The sequence below is a fragment of the Falco rusticolus genome, chromosome Z, assembly GCF_015220075.1.
Source record: "Falco rusticolus isolate bFalRus1 chromosome Z, bFalRus1.pri, whole genome shotgun sequence".
Classification (NCBI taxonomy): Eukaryota; Metazoa; Chordata; class Aves; order Falconiformes; family Falconidae; genus Falco; species Falco rusticolus.
The window spans coordinates 73,852,225-73,864,156 of record NC_051210.1 but is presented as its reverse complement, the minus strand read 5'-3'; the positions used below and the strand labels follow the sequence as shown (position 1 = coordinate 73,864,156).

General features: G+C 55.0%; 1 protein-coding gene across 2 annotated transcripts; it reads right to left on the bottom strand.

The window, feature by feature from the left end:
• Positions 1 to 108: 108 nt before the first annotated feature.
• Positions 109 to 10,147, bottom strand: FANCG (FA complementation group G). Of its 2 annotated transcripts, XM_037374192.1 has the most exons (14): positions 10,025 to 10,146; positions 9,745 to 9,835; positions 8,115 to 8,246; positions 7,281 to 7,474; positions 6,441 to 6,594; positions 5,181 to 5,311; positions 4,668 to 4,814; positions 3,688 to 3,848; positions 3,380 to 3,446; positions 2,599 to 2,924; positions 2,404 to 2,459; positions 1,698 to 1,835; positions 688 to 820; positions 109 to 340 (listed from the first exon to the last, which is right to left on the bottom strand). In XM_037374192.1, exons 1-14 carry the CDS (start codon positions 10,109 to 10,111, stop codon positions 223 to 225), a joined length of 1,935 nt encoding a protein of 644 aa, XP_037230089.1. In that variant the 5' UTR covers positions 10,112 to 10,146; the 3' UTR covers positions 109 to 222. The 2 variants fall into 2 exon arrangements, with proteins under 2 accessions (XP_037230089.1, XP_037230090.1); XM_037374193.1 differs by lacking the exon at positions 109 to 340 and having other exon boundaries at positions 709 to 820; positions 1,698 to 1,833; positions 10,025 to 10,147.
• Positions 10,148 to 11,932: the final 1,785 nt, after the last annotated feature.

Sequence of the window (11,932 nt, the reverse complement as noted above, 5' to 3'; positions counted from 1 at the left end):
TCGCAGCAGCACCAGGCAGCATCAAGGCCATGACTTCAAAGGTCTGCTCCTGAAAAAAGGGCACAGAGCCAAGGTTTTTATTAGAAAAGAAGATATATTACATTTCAGTACTTTGGAAATCAAGCTTTATTCAAGAGTGATTGTGAGTCTTAGAGCAGTCCTTAAAGGCTTCAGGCCAGCTTGTGCAGGGAGACTTCAGCAGGTGAAGATGGTGAGATTGGGTTAGCTCAGGGGGTCCTGGCTCGTAGTCTCCAGGTAATCCTGTATGCTTCTAGCAAGAGATTCACTGTGTGGGAACATCGTCTGCTTCAGACACGAAACCAGGTACAAAGGGAAGGGTCTGAAAGAGAAGGCAGCGTTGCTGCAGCAAGGACTGCAGCATTCCCTTGCCATGCTCTGACGAGGAAGTTCGCTCCCTGTGCGCTGTGCAGAGCCCCCCAGCTCTGCCCCTAGCCTCTGCGCTCCCATTTGGCACATGTCAGCTCTTTTGTGCTCTGGGGAGTCCCCGCAGAGCCACAGCCCATGGTTTCTCCCACAGCAATGTGTCTGAGAAACTTCCCCCTGCATCTGAGCTGTGGGTGCAGGCTAGCAGGAGCTGCGCTAAACCATCCACGCAGTTTTAAACAGGCTGTGCTGCTGGAGCTCTCACGTGGCCAGTTGAGATCCCCCCCCCTTCCCCCTACACACCTTCTCTGCCCTTCCTGCTGCCCATCCTCTCCAGGGGGGCTGTGGGACGACTTCTGCCAGCGAGCAGCCGCCTCCTGCTTTCGGTTCAGTTTCCACAAGGTCTGCACCAGGTAAGAGGCAGCAGTTGGGTCACCTGCAAGACACAAAGGGGAATTTCAGCCCTTAGCAGAGGAGGAGCAGGTCCTAAGCACTGCTGTGGTTTGCAGGGTGTTGCAAAAGAAGCTTAGAAGCCAGAGGAGGGATGTGAGCATGAGGAGAGGTGTCATAATGGGGAGGAGACCATCCTGGTTGCATCACTGGCTCTAATTAACTCTGGGGCTGGCAGCCAAGGCAGATGGCATTAGCCCTGCAGCACAGCCAGCCACACCTCTGTTTGGACACAGGTTAGGGTTTTCCTTGCAGGCAGGTCTGCACCCTGAAAGGTGTGGAGCCTCAGTCAGGACTGGGACCGGCAGGTTTGGTAGATCCTGGTGAAGCTCACAGCCCTGCAGCATGTCAGCACAGCTGGAACACTAAACAGGGCAGGTCACCCCTGGGAGCAGCACTAACCATGCCTCAGCTGTGCTTAGAACATGTACAGCTCCCCGTTCTGCTCCCCTCTCCCCAACAGGCCTCTGCACTTGGCCTGTAGACTGCTAGGCATGGATGTGCTGCTTCCTAGGATAAAGCCAGACTCCAGCTCCTCTGTTTTGGGAAAGCAGACCCTGTCTGGGAGAAAGCTGGCTGTGCCAAGCTAGGGTTTGGGCAGGAAGAAGAGAGATTTCCAAGCAGGGCAGGGTTATGATACACTCCTCTGACAACAGTTTTGGTCTGCTTCTCCAGGGCAGTGAGCTGACCAGGCCCCAGAGAAGCATCTCAAGTATGTAATATCACTAGTAGCCTTACTGTAGTCCCTGACATACAGGTAAGTGTGGTCTAAAGCATAAGGCCTTTCTGCTGAAGGCAGCAAAGCAGCCTAGGACAAATTACTGGAAAATCGCTTCTGTTCCTCACCAGAATGACCCTCTTACCTGGTGAGATCTGCAAGCCGTGCTGGAAATCCAACAAGGCTTCCTTGTGCCTCCCCAGCTCCAGGAACTGCATACCTCGCCCAGTGAGAGAGAGAAACCTGATCTTCTGGAGCACCTCCACTTCTGGCAGGGGATCCTCTGGCACAGAAAGACACACACACCTGGAGACAGCATTCTCCAGACATTCCCTCCCTTGTTCCAGCAGGCTGAGCCAGGTTAGCAGTCAGGACAGGCAATTTACTTGGGCTGCTCATCTTCCAGCTCCACAAACCACCAGTGGCAGAGCTCAGCCTCTCCGCCAGGCCAGAAGAGGCCAGGAGGTGGCTGGGGGCACGTGAAGACGGCCCTTACATTGGTACATTACATAGCTGTGGTGAACAGTGACCTGGGCAGCAGCCTGGCCTTTGGCTGCCCACCTACACAGCTGGTACAGATCCCTTCTCTGAAATCTGGATTGGAGAAGCTTCCCAGTTCACAGCCCATTTAACTGTAACCTAGAAGGCTGGGAAGGAGGCAGAGCCGAGGTCAAACCCTGCTCCAATCAACCCAGTCTCTTCAGAGGCTCCAGTGTGCCACTGAGCTCAGCACACATGGGACAAGTGCCTCCTGCCACAGGTGACACTGGGCCTGGCACCTTGCTCCTGCCAAGCTCATGGATCCCAACCCAGCCAAGCCCCACACAGCTCCCAGCTGTGCAGCGTCCTACCTGCTGGTTCCACACCAAACCCACAAAGCTGGACTCGACAGAGATCGCCAAGGCACCTGTGGGTGGGAGGACAAAGGAGCTTCATGGTACCACTACTGGGCTGAGAAGCCAGCTGCAAGTTGTCAGGCCAGCGCCTGCACCCTGCCAGCTGTTGCTGCCTGCTGGGGAGGCCTCTTCTCCCAGTGACGCTGTCACCTGCTGAATTGCGTTATTGCCTCCTTGCTCTTGCCCATTTTGGCCCACGCCCAGCCCTGGTGCAGGTATCCAGCTGCTCTCCAGGCAAGGCAGCAGAGACTCTCCTTCTTCTGGGACAGGAGGCCACCTGTCAGCCCTGCCCCTGGCGATGGGCACTCTGGTTCCTTCACTTGAAACACCCGTAGGATGAGGCGAGTTGTCCGGCTGATGACCTCCTCACACACAGTTATGGCGTCCTCATGCCTCCCAGCCTGCTCCAAGGCAGATGCTGCTTCCAGGAACACCACGGGGATCCTGGGCAGAGCTGAGCTACTATTTAAGGGCACCTGGTGAACAAAAGTGATATCAGTGCTCAGATACAGAACTGCAGAGCACCCAGCCAAGCAGAATGACTCCACACTTACTGGGAACCGGGAGCTGCTGCCCAGCAAAGCTCATACCCACTCCCACAGACACTGGAGCCTGTCAGAGGAGGCAGACACTGAAGTATAATCAAGGCAGCAGATCCCTATTCTTGAAGTGAAGGACATCCAAAGCCAGGCCGACAGCTGCTCCCCACAGGGAAGGGGAAGCTGTTTCTCCACCACTTGGTCTCTGGTGTGAATCCAAGGGCACCCATGCCACAGGTCAGAGGTGCCAGCCCCCACCTCCCGTCCTTCACATCTCAAACTAGACACTGAAACTTAAGAGTCCAGGGGTGACACCTGGGCCCAGGCCTTTGCACAGGGATCCAAACCTCATCTACCAAGTCACCAAGGGAGCTCTCCACCAGGACACCTACCTGCTGCTGCAGCCCCTCCTGAAGCAGAGCCAAAAAATCCAGGTAATGTTCCACTGCATCAGCCACCCTGCAACAGGGACAGGACATGTGGTGGAAGGAGCAGAGGGACCCCAAGAAGTTCCAGCAGCCAGACAGAACCTGGATCACCAGCCTATAGACTCTGCCTGCAACACACTCGCTCTGATCATGATACCCTTGCTTTGAGCAGACCTACAACAGCAGCTGAACTGCACGATTTCCAGGAGCACAGAGAAAATGGCAAAGCCCAAACAAGCAGCATGTTGCAAGCAGACCAGAGGCACTGTTACCTCCCTTCCTGGAGACACCGCTGTGCCAGCAGGTACTTCACTTCAGAGGGATGGCGATGGCAAAGGAGAGAAGCTAGTATTGGTGTGTGGACCAGAAGCTCTATTCTGATTAGGAAATACGGACTACAGGAAGCAGCTGCTGGAGGGTTTTTTTCCAGAGCCTGTGAAACAGGAACAGAAAATATGGTCAACACAACGCAGGCCAAGTCCCAAGCAGCTGCAACCACTGGCCATTTCCGGCACCTGGAGATGCGCCAAGACAAGGCACTGCACTTCATAAGCACAGCTATGCTGTTCTCACTTGCTACAGCACAGCCACTTCCAGGAAAAGCAACCGGGACCACACAGGGACAGGCAGACTTTTGATCTCCACCCACCATCAGGAGATTTGCAAGATCACCCAGATCACTTGAGGTTTTTATTTCAGTGTTCTCCGAGCTGCCTGGAGTGCCATCTCCAATTGCAGCCACAGACCTAGTTAGACCAGATTTCAGGCCATTTGTAACTACAGACCCCTCTCCACAGCTGAGTTTGTCTTACAGATTTCAAACAGCTGACAAGCTAACCTGGTGTCTACCACTGTGACCTGCTCATCCCAGGCAGACTAAGGTTGCTATGGCTAATGCACACCCCCTCACAGCCACAATCTGCCCTTTAAAGGCCTCTTTACTGTCAGATACTTTATTGAAAGACTGATAGCTTCTGACCTGAGAGCATAACCTCTTCTCCCAAGCCACCAAAAACATGAACTCAGACCCAAAGGTCTTGCCACATCCAACTGCCAGGTGCTGAGCAGGAATTCTAGATCTTTATGGGCTCCTTCCTGCCCACTGCTTGAAGGCACCACCATGGCTGGATTGCTATGGTCTATTCTGGGGAGCCCTCCAGGGTCAAACAGCCCCTCAGAAGGCAGGAGCCTGCTTAAAGCTTTGTGCAGGCTCTTATGGGCAAAAATAACCCAGTACAGGAAGCAGACAAACCTCATAGAGCAGAGCCAGGGCCTGCAGCTCCACGTCGGTCTCCCCCAGCTCATGGTACACCTCTGCCGCGTGGGACAGGGCGGGAAGGCACTGGAAGTCTACCTGGAGGGCCCGTTTCAGGTGCTGAAGGGCTGTTTGAGGCTTGCCCTAGTTAGATGGGAAAAGGTATATGTTGCAAGGGCATCTTGCTGACTTCTTTACTGTTTGGTGGGATCCAGATCCCTGCTCTGCTTCCCCAGTGATCCCCACTAAGCAAGGGCAGCGCTTTAGCCAAAGGCAGCGCTCCTCAGGCTGCTTTAGAGCTTCTCTGCAGCAACCATTTGCACTCAGCCAAAATCCCTCCCTGGATTTTGCAGCTGTCCAAGGAGGCTGGGGCCACAAGGGCAACTTCTTCTCAAGACTTTACCTTTCTGCAGCACCCTAGGACCACACAGAGGCAGTGTAAGACATCAGCCTGAGCCTCCCCACCCTGCTCTAGGCTGTGTTTCCCCCCTCCCCACTGACAGCCGTTACCATTCGTTGAGCACAGCAGCCGAGACAGGTATAGATCTGGGCCAGGACTCTCTTGGAGCAGAATCCTCCTGCAGCCTCCTGAAGGAGGGAGAGGGCAGTGGTGAAGTTCCCAGCCTCCAGCTCCTGCAGCCCTAGGACAGACCCAAAATCTCAGCTCTGTGGCTCCCCTTCCCACCCTTCCCCAAGCAAGCATACATGCCCTTTTCTTCCCAATGTCATAGGTACCCATCCAATCCCTTTCACACCCAGCAATGCAGAGCAGGACGGTGCCAAGCTGCCATCTTTGGTTTGATGGTGTTGCAAGAGAACAAGTCACGCTATGGAAACGTCCACCAGAAATAACAGCAATTTCCAAACCCAGATACCAAAATGCCTGCCTTGGCCCAGAACAAGGACAGAGGTAGGTGCTGGGAAGGTCCACCTGCACATTCATCCACAGTGGTGATGGTGCAGATGGGGAAACACACACAGACTCTCAGAAAGACTTTTTCCATCACCTTTAGGCTATTTCCCAGCAGGACGCTTTAGGATATTAATACACGAATATTTATTATGAATGGTATTTGCTTTTTCAGGCTTCTGTTTGAGGCTGCTCTCACATGCCTACTTCACATTCACATCTGCCACCTCCCTGCTGGAAGTACTATTGCCACCCTAAAGGTTTTTGAAAGGTCTGTGGGCAGGAGCTCCCACCCTCCCTCCTTGCAGGAAGGCCCCCGTGTCAGCCTGAGCACAGTGAGGCAGTGCTGGCTTCACCCAGCACTGCTGGGGTTGTTAGGACAGTCACCAAGGGAAAACCACGAGCTGGATAAGATCAATCACCTGTTACAAAGCTGCGTAACAGCTTTGGTGGCTCTTGCAGCTCTGTCATTTGACAGGAACAATGTGCTTGCAACAAGGCAGGTGCCAGAAGACAGAAAGAAGAAAGGAAAATCCTCATAAGTCCCCTGCCAGCCTTCCACTTCATACAAAATCACTGCAGAGCCCAGACACCCACCTAAAGCCACAGGCAGGCAGAGGAACCCTGTGACAGTGAAGAAAGGCTTAGCTGAGGAAAAAGCAGAGAAGCTCTTTGAATACTAAACAGCAAAGCTGACACCCAGAAGCTCAGCCCAGACTCTCTTCCAAAGGAACAACCCAGAAAAGCCCAAGGGATGGCTTGCTTGGGGAGAGAAACCAGGATAAGGGCAGGGAGAGCGGGTCCTAGGACAGGAGCGCAGTGGGAGGCTGTCCTGGCATGAGCACCTCCTCTACACAAACCTTGCAAGAAGGCCACTGCGGTGCAGAGGATCTCTTTCAAGTGCCTGGTGCTCTGTACAAGGGGCAGGGAGGCCCCCTCAGTAGGTGCTTGCCATGCCTTAAGCAGAGAGAGGAGTTTGTTCTCGTCCTTGCTGCAGTGAGCTCTTCCTGGGTCCTGTAAACACAGAGAGCAGAGAGAGCAGGGAATGCTGAAAGGAAACAGGAAACACTGACCCCAGGGCATAAGGAAACGGAGCTCCCACCAAACACTTTGACAGTGCTCTCTATGCTGGGGAGCAATGTCCTACCACCCCCTCACTTCAACTACAATCCCCTCACCACAGTGATTCCTGCCTAGCCCAGGGCAGCACCTCCCCACCTCAGAGCCAGATGCACCTCGAGGGGCTCCTGGCAAGACAGATCCAAGTGCTGTTGGAGGGCATTTGAAAAACTGTGATGCCTCACCAGCCTCACAACCAGCACAGAAGGTTCCTCTGCATCGCACTGCTTGCAGAGGCTGCAAGTCTACCTGCAGCCCCCTTCCAGCCTGCCCAAATCTCCTGTCTCCCACCTTGAGGTCCAGGGCCTGGACAGGCAGGAGATATCCTGGGACTCATTAACACACTCAGGGCCACAAGGCTATGCTGGGATGCCAGAGAGAGGGTTACTTACACTGTCTGGGCAGCACTGATGGGTTCAGGTTTCCAAATGTCACAGCAATGTTTTAAAGAGTAGGGTTTATGACAAACACAGTATTTATGTCAGTTCTGCCTCCTTTACCAAACCTGTAGGTATTTATATCTGCACATACTCCGGTGCAGGTATCTGTGAGCTCTGCAGCATCCGCCTGTGCCCAGTTACCTCAGTGTTGCTCAGGAGCCTGAAGAGGCCAGCAACGCTTCCCAGGCGGCTGGCTGCCAGCCACCATGCTGCTTGCAGGGCCCTCAGATGTTGCAGAGGTGCCTGCAGCTCCTTCACGGTTACCTCCTGCAGCACTTTCTGCCACAGCTCCTCAGTGCTAAGGTCCTGGCCACAGGCCCCACAAGCCTCCAGAACTGAAAAAACAAAACAAAAAAACCATGAGACAACAAGTTGGTGCCCTCTAACAGACGCCCTCCCAAGAGGGAGATTGAAAGTCTCAGGCAAGCACGAGCTCCTTGTAATAAGGGATGGAAGGGGGTTACAGTGCTGTCCCAGCCTCAGTAGCCTGGAAACCAAGCTCTCAGACAGTGGAGTTAACAGCAGCATGCTCAGGAGACAACATGCAGTTCAGAGCTACTACTCCAGCTCTGCCAGTCCTCCTGAGGCCATCTGCCCCTGGGCAAGCATGTGCCAACACTGCAGATCCCTGTCTGACCTGCAGCCTGTTTTGGTGTGTTTTCTTTGAAGCCAGCACACCATAATTACAGAAAACACCAGTTTTCTACTGTCATTGAAACTTTACTAGAGACTTGGCACCTCACGCCTCAAAAACTCTCATTTTCCTTAAAACCTCTGGCCCATCCCTGCAAGGAGCAGCAGGTAGGCAGCCAGGCAGCTGCACATTGTCCCTGGCCACAAGCTACCCCATGTCCTGCGCTTCCCACAAAGCCAGGCTTCCCTGCTCACAGACACCCCCACCCCCAGCACACCTCCCAAGAGGAGAGAATGCTACCATCGACCCAAGGAGCCTTGTACAGAGAATGACCTCCTTACCCCTGAGGAGCCCCTGGCGTATTCCTTCTGCTTCTCCTTTGATGGCAGACTCAGAAGCTCCCACAGTAAAAAGCAGGGAGTTGCAGAGGACGGTAAGCTCCAGAGGCAGGGTGGGGAGGGCAGCCGGCAGCCCTGTGATCACAACCAACCAAACAAGAAATTGAGCTGGCTAGGAAAAAACCAGCAACTATCCATGCTAAGGTGTCATGACCCACCTCTGTGACAAGAGAAGTGCCCTGGCAAGTAATTTCTTTTGTTGTTGTGGTGAGGTTTAATAGCCTGGGGACTGCAGTATGAAGAGAGACAGCAGGTGTCACCTCTCCAGGTGCTTTGGACATCCATTCCCCAGCTATGCAGGTGCTGCAGTCCTCCAGGACTGAGATTTTTCAGCTCTCCCAAAAGAGCATCAATAGCCTACCCTCTTCCAACACACATCCATCCTTTTGCACAGAAGTCCCACACTGCATCTCTCTTCCCCTCCCTTGCATCAGGCTTCCTTTATACCACAATTGTGGCAGAGAGCCCCTTCTCCAGTTTCCTAGGACAAAGGTTGTCTCTCTTTTTCCAGAAACCCCACAGCTCTGCCCATATAGCCCAACAAGATTAGCTAGAGGTTGGGGCTGGGTCATAATCCCTTTGGAAGCCCAGTTCAGTTTAGGGCAGCGGGGAACATTTCACCCTCCTCCGTTCCAAAGTTTGCTTCCAGCACTGTGCTACCAGAGCTGCAGCCAGGTAAACACCAGTGCTCAGGAAATGGTGCTTCTGTGCCCACCTGCTTTGGGTCCAAGACAGCAGTGGGACAGAGGGTGATGGCAAAGTTGACTAAAAACTCCCAAATTCTTAAACTGTGATTTAGTGCTTAATCATATGTGCACAGAGTTTAGGTCAAGCTGACCTTGTAGAGTCGTCAAGAATGACGAATAAAGGGACTTCTAATCAAGGGAGTCAGCTTTGGGAGAGACAAAACAAAGAACATCCTATCTTCATGACGCAAATCACACATGCTTAGACTAAGTTTGTGTTACATTCTGATTAGTCAGCTGTTATGGTTTTTAGCCTTGCCCTAGAAATCAACTAGCCTTACAGTGATACTAAAAGTCACACCCTCTAAGGCAGGGGTCCTCAAACTGTTTAAACAGGGGGCTGGCACGCGGATGAAGTGGCAGGCAGTCATCTGCGGCTGCTTGGTTTCCCCCCCAAGCCCCAGCGGGGGGGGGGTGGGGGGGGGGCGGATTGAGGACCCTGGGGGGTCCGTATCCGGCCCGCGGGCCGTAGTTTGAGGACCCCTGCTCTAAGGGAAAGATCTAGGCCCACCAAGAGACCCTTTCTCAGGGAGCATGTGTAGTAGTAAGGCAAGTTAGGTAATGGCTATGTAAGTGTGTAGCAAATCATCATTCTGGACCCACCCTCCGGGCAGGGAAAGCGCGATAGGATTTCGCAGCGATATTTGTAACTTTGATTGCCCTACGCTGTTTGCTAGCACCCAGACTTGCGCAACTCTGTAAGAACAACTCACACCCGTCCCAGCATGTAAGACTGGCTTGTCGACACACTGGGAACGGACCGGTATTTTAGAGACGACAGCAAGGCCCGGGGCAGGGCGGCCTCTGGCGACGGCGCCGCCACTCACCCCGCATCCTCCGGAGCAGCTGCCCGAAGCCAGCCCGCTGCTGCCGCACCTCCTGCGCCGCCGTTTCGCCGTGCCCCGCGCTCCACGCCGCCTACAAAGGAGACATTCACCCGCCGGCCTGACCACCGGGCCCCGACACCGCTCCCCCACCCCGCGCCGCGGCCGACGGGCAGGCCGCGGCCTAACGCCAGGCGGCAGCGTTCCCGCGGCTACCGCCAGCGGAGGCGGCGCGGCCCCGCAGAGGCAGCCCCGGGGCCGAGGGAGGGGAGATGGGCCGCACCCGCCAGCGCTCGGCCCGGGCCCAGTTCTCGGCGGCCCAGGCCCGCAGGCAGCCCGGCTCCGGGGACAGCCCGCGCCGCCGCTTCATGGCGCCCGCCGCCCGCCCCGCCGTCCCTCCCGCCTGCCCGCCGATTGGCCGGCGCCCACCGCCGCGATTGGCCAGCAGGACGGAGCGGATACGGCGGTCGCCAAGGCAACAGCCAAGCGTGGAGAGGGCGTGGCCAGCCGCTGTCCCGCCAAAAAGGTGGCGGCCGAGCAGGGCCAAACTTCGGCGATGGGCGAAGCCGCCGGCTGCCGTGGGGGGTAACCCGGGCCGCGTCTGGGCGGGTGTCTCGCCTGCCCGCGGCCCGCACCGAGGGTGCGAAGGAGGAAACGACCACCGTCCACTTTGGATCTCACTGTTTTATTTGCAGATATCTCTTTTGCAGCCACCCGGAGCCCCGCGCTACCCTGACAGCAAATATACCCTGTCCCAGGATTCATTAATTAGTAATTTCATAACGAAGTGACCCCTCCCAGGCTGCCTCCGACGCACCGGGCACGGCGCAGCCCCCGTCGCGCCAGGTCAGCCACAGCCCAGCCCTGCAAGCGGAGGTGCCAAGGGCCACCGTGGCAGCCCAGGAACGTAGCTGTTGGGTGAATGAGTGCTGCCAACTTCCCTGTTTGGGGGTTGTCTTTTTTTAAGGAAAAAAGGCTCTACTTCCTAGCAGAGACTCCAGCATCACTCCCACCTTCCAGGTATAGCTGTTGAATGGGAACAAAAGCGTTAACAGGCAGAGATGTAGAGACACCCAGGGAAGTGTAGCACCAGACTGCAATGCAGAGCTCCCAAATTGCTTTCCCAAACTGGGTCCATCCCCAATATTTGTTTTTTTCCCAAACAGGGTATTGAGGCACAGAGAGGTTTATAACAAAAAATAAAACAATCTCACTCCCAGCCAAGTGGCGAGCCAAGTTAGAGCTCAGAGAAGACAGCAGTGCTCCACAGCCCAGCTCCCGCACCTCGGCACTGCTGCTTCCCAAGGGGAAGACGAGACGTGTGCACTGAGAATGTGACTGTGCTGTGCCATAAATAACCGGCCTGAAGCATTGAGGGAAGAACAGAGACAGGACAGAGAACTGGGTGTGGGAATGGAGACAGACCAAGCCGTGCTCTCCCTGAAGCAATGCCATCCCTCAGGATGGCTGTGCGGGCAATGCCAGCCACATGGATCAGAGCGGGCAGATGCTCTGGAACAGCCACAACCTTTCGCAGCGGTGGTGGCTTTCAGTCGCCGTTTTCCAGGTGGCACAAACAAGACAATTCCACCCCTGCCCCATGCCAAGGCCACGGCACACATTGCCCCACCACTGGTCTGAGCTAGGTGTTTCCCAGCAGAGCTCTCCCCTGGCCAGAGGGACAGGGCACTGGGCAGAAGCCCTGCCAAGGAGCACACACACCGTGCTTGCAAAAGCCCAAGTGCAGCAGGTTTGTGGAGTGCAGCATGGACACCACCCTGCTGAGCATGACACATCCCCTGTCACACTCAGCCAAAGGTCACTGGGACCAGAAACAAACTGCTTGGAATAACTGCCCCAGGAGAGACAAGTAGGCTCCAGTGACAACCTCAGTAGGGGAATGTAGGGCAGAGCCTGCTCACCAGCATGCCAGGTTTCCCAAAGAGCCTTGGTTTGGACCAGCAGGCACCTTCCTCTGTGTGGATAACTGGCTAGCTGAAAAGGGTGACATAGTCCAGCTGGCTGGACAAAAATGCACATCGCTTTCAGCTTATGTGAAGTAAAGCAAAATACACTGTCTTTGGCTGTTCTTGTTACACAATATCAGGAAGATCGCGGTGGGAAAAGAATGTTGCAGGTGGGAACAGATAACTACAGAAGAGAAACTAGGGGCGGGCTTGGTATTTGGGCA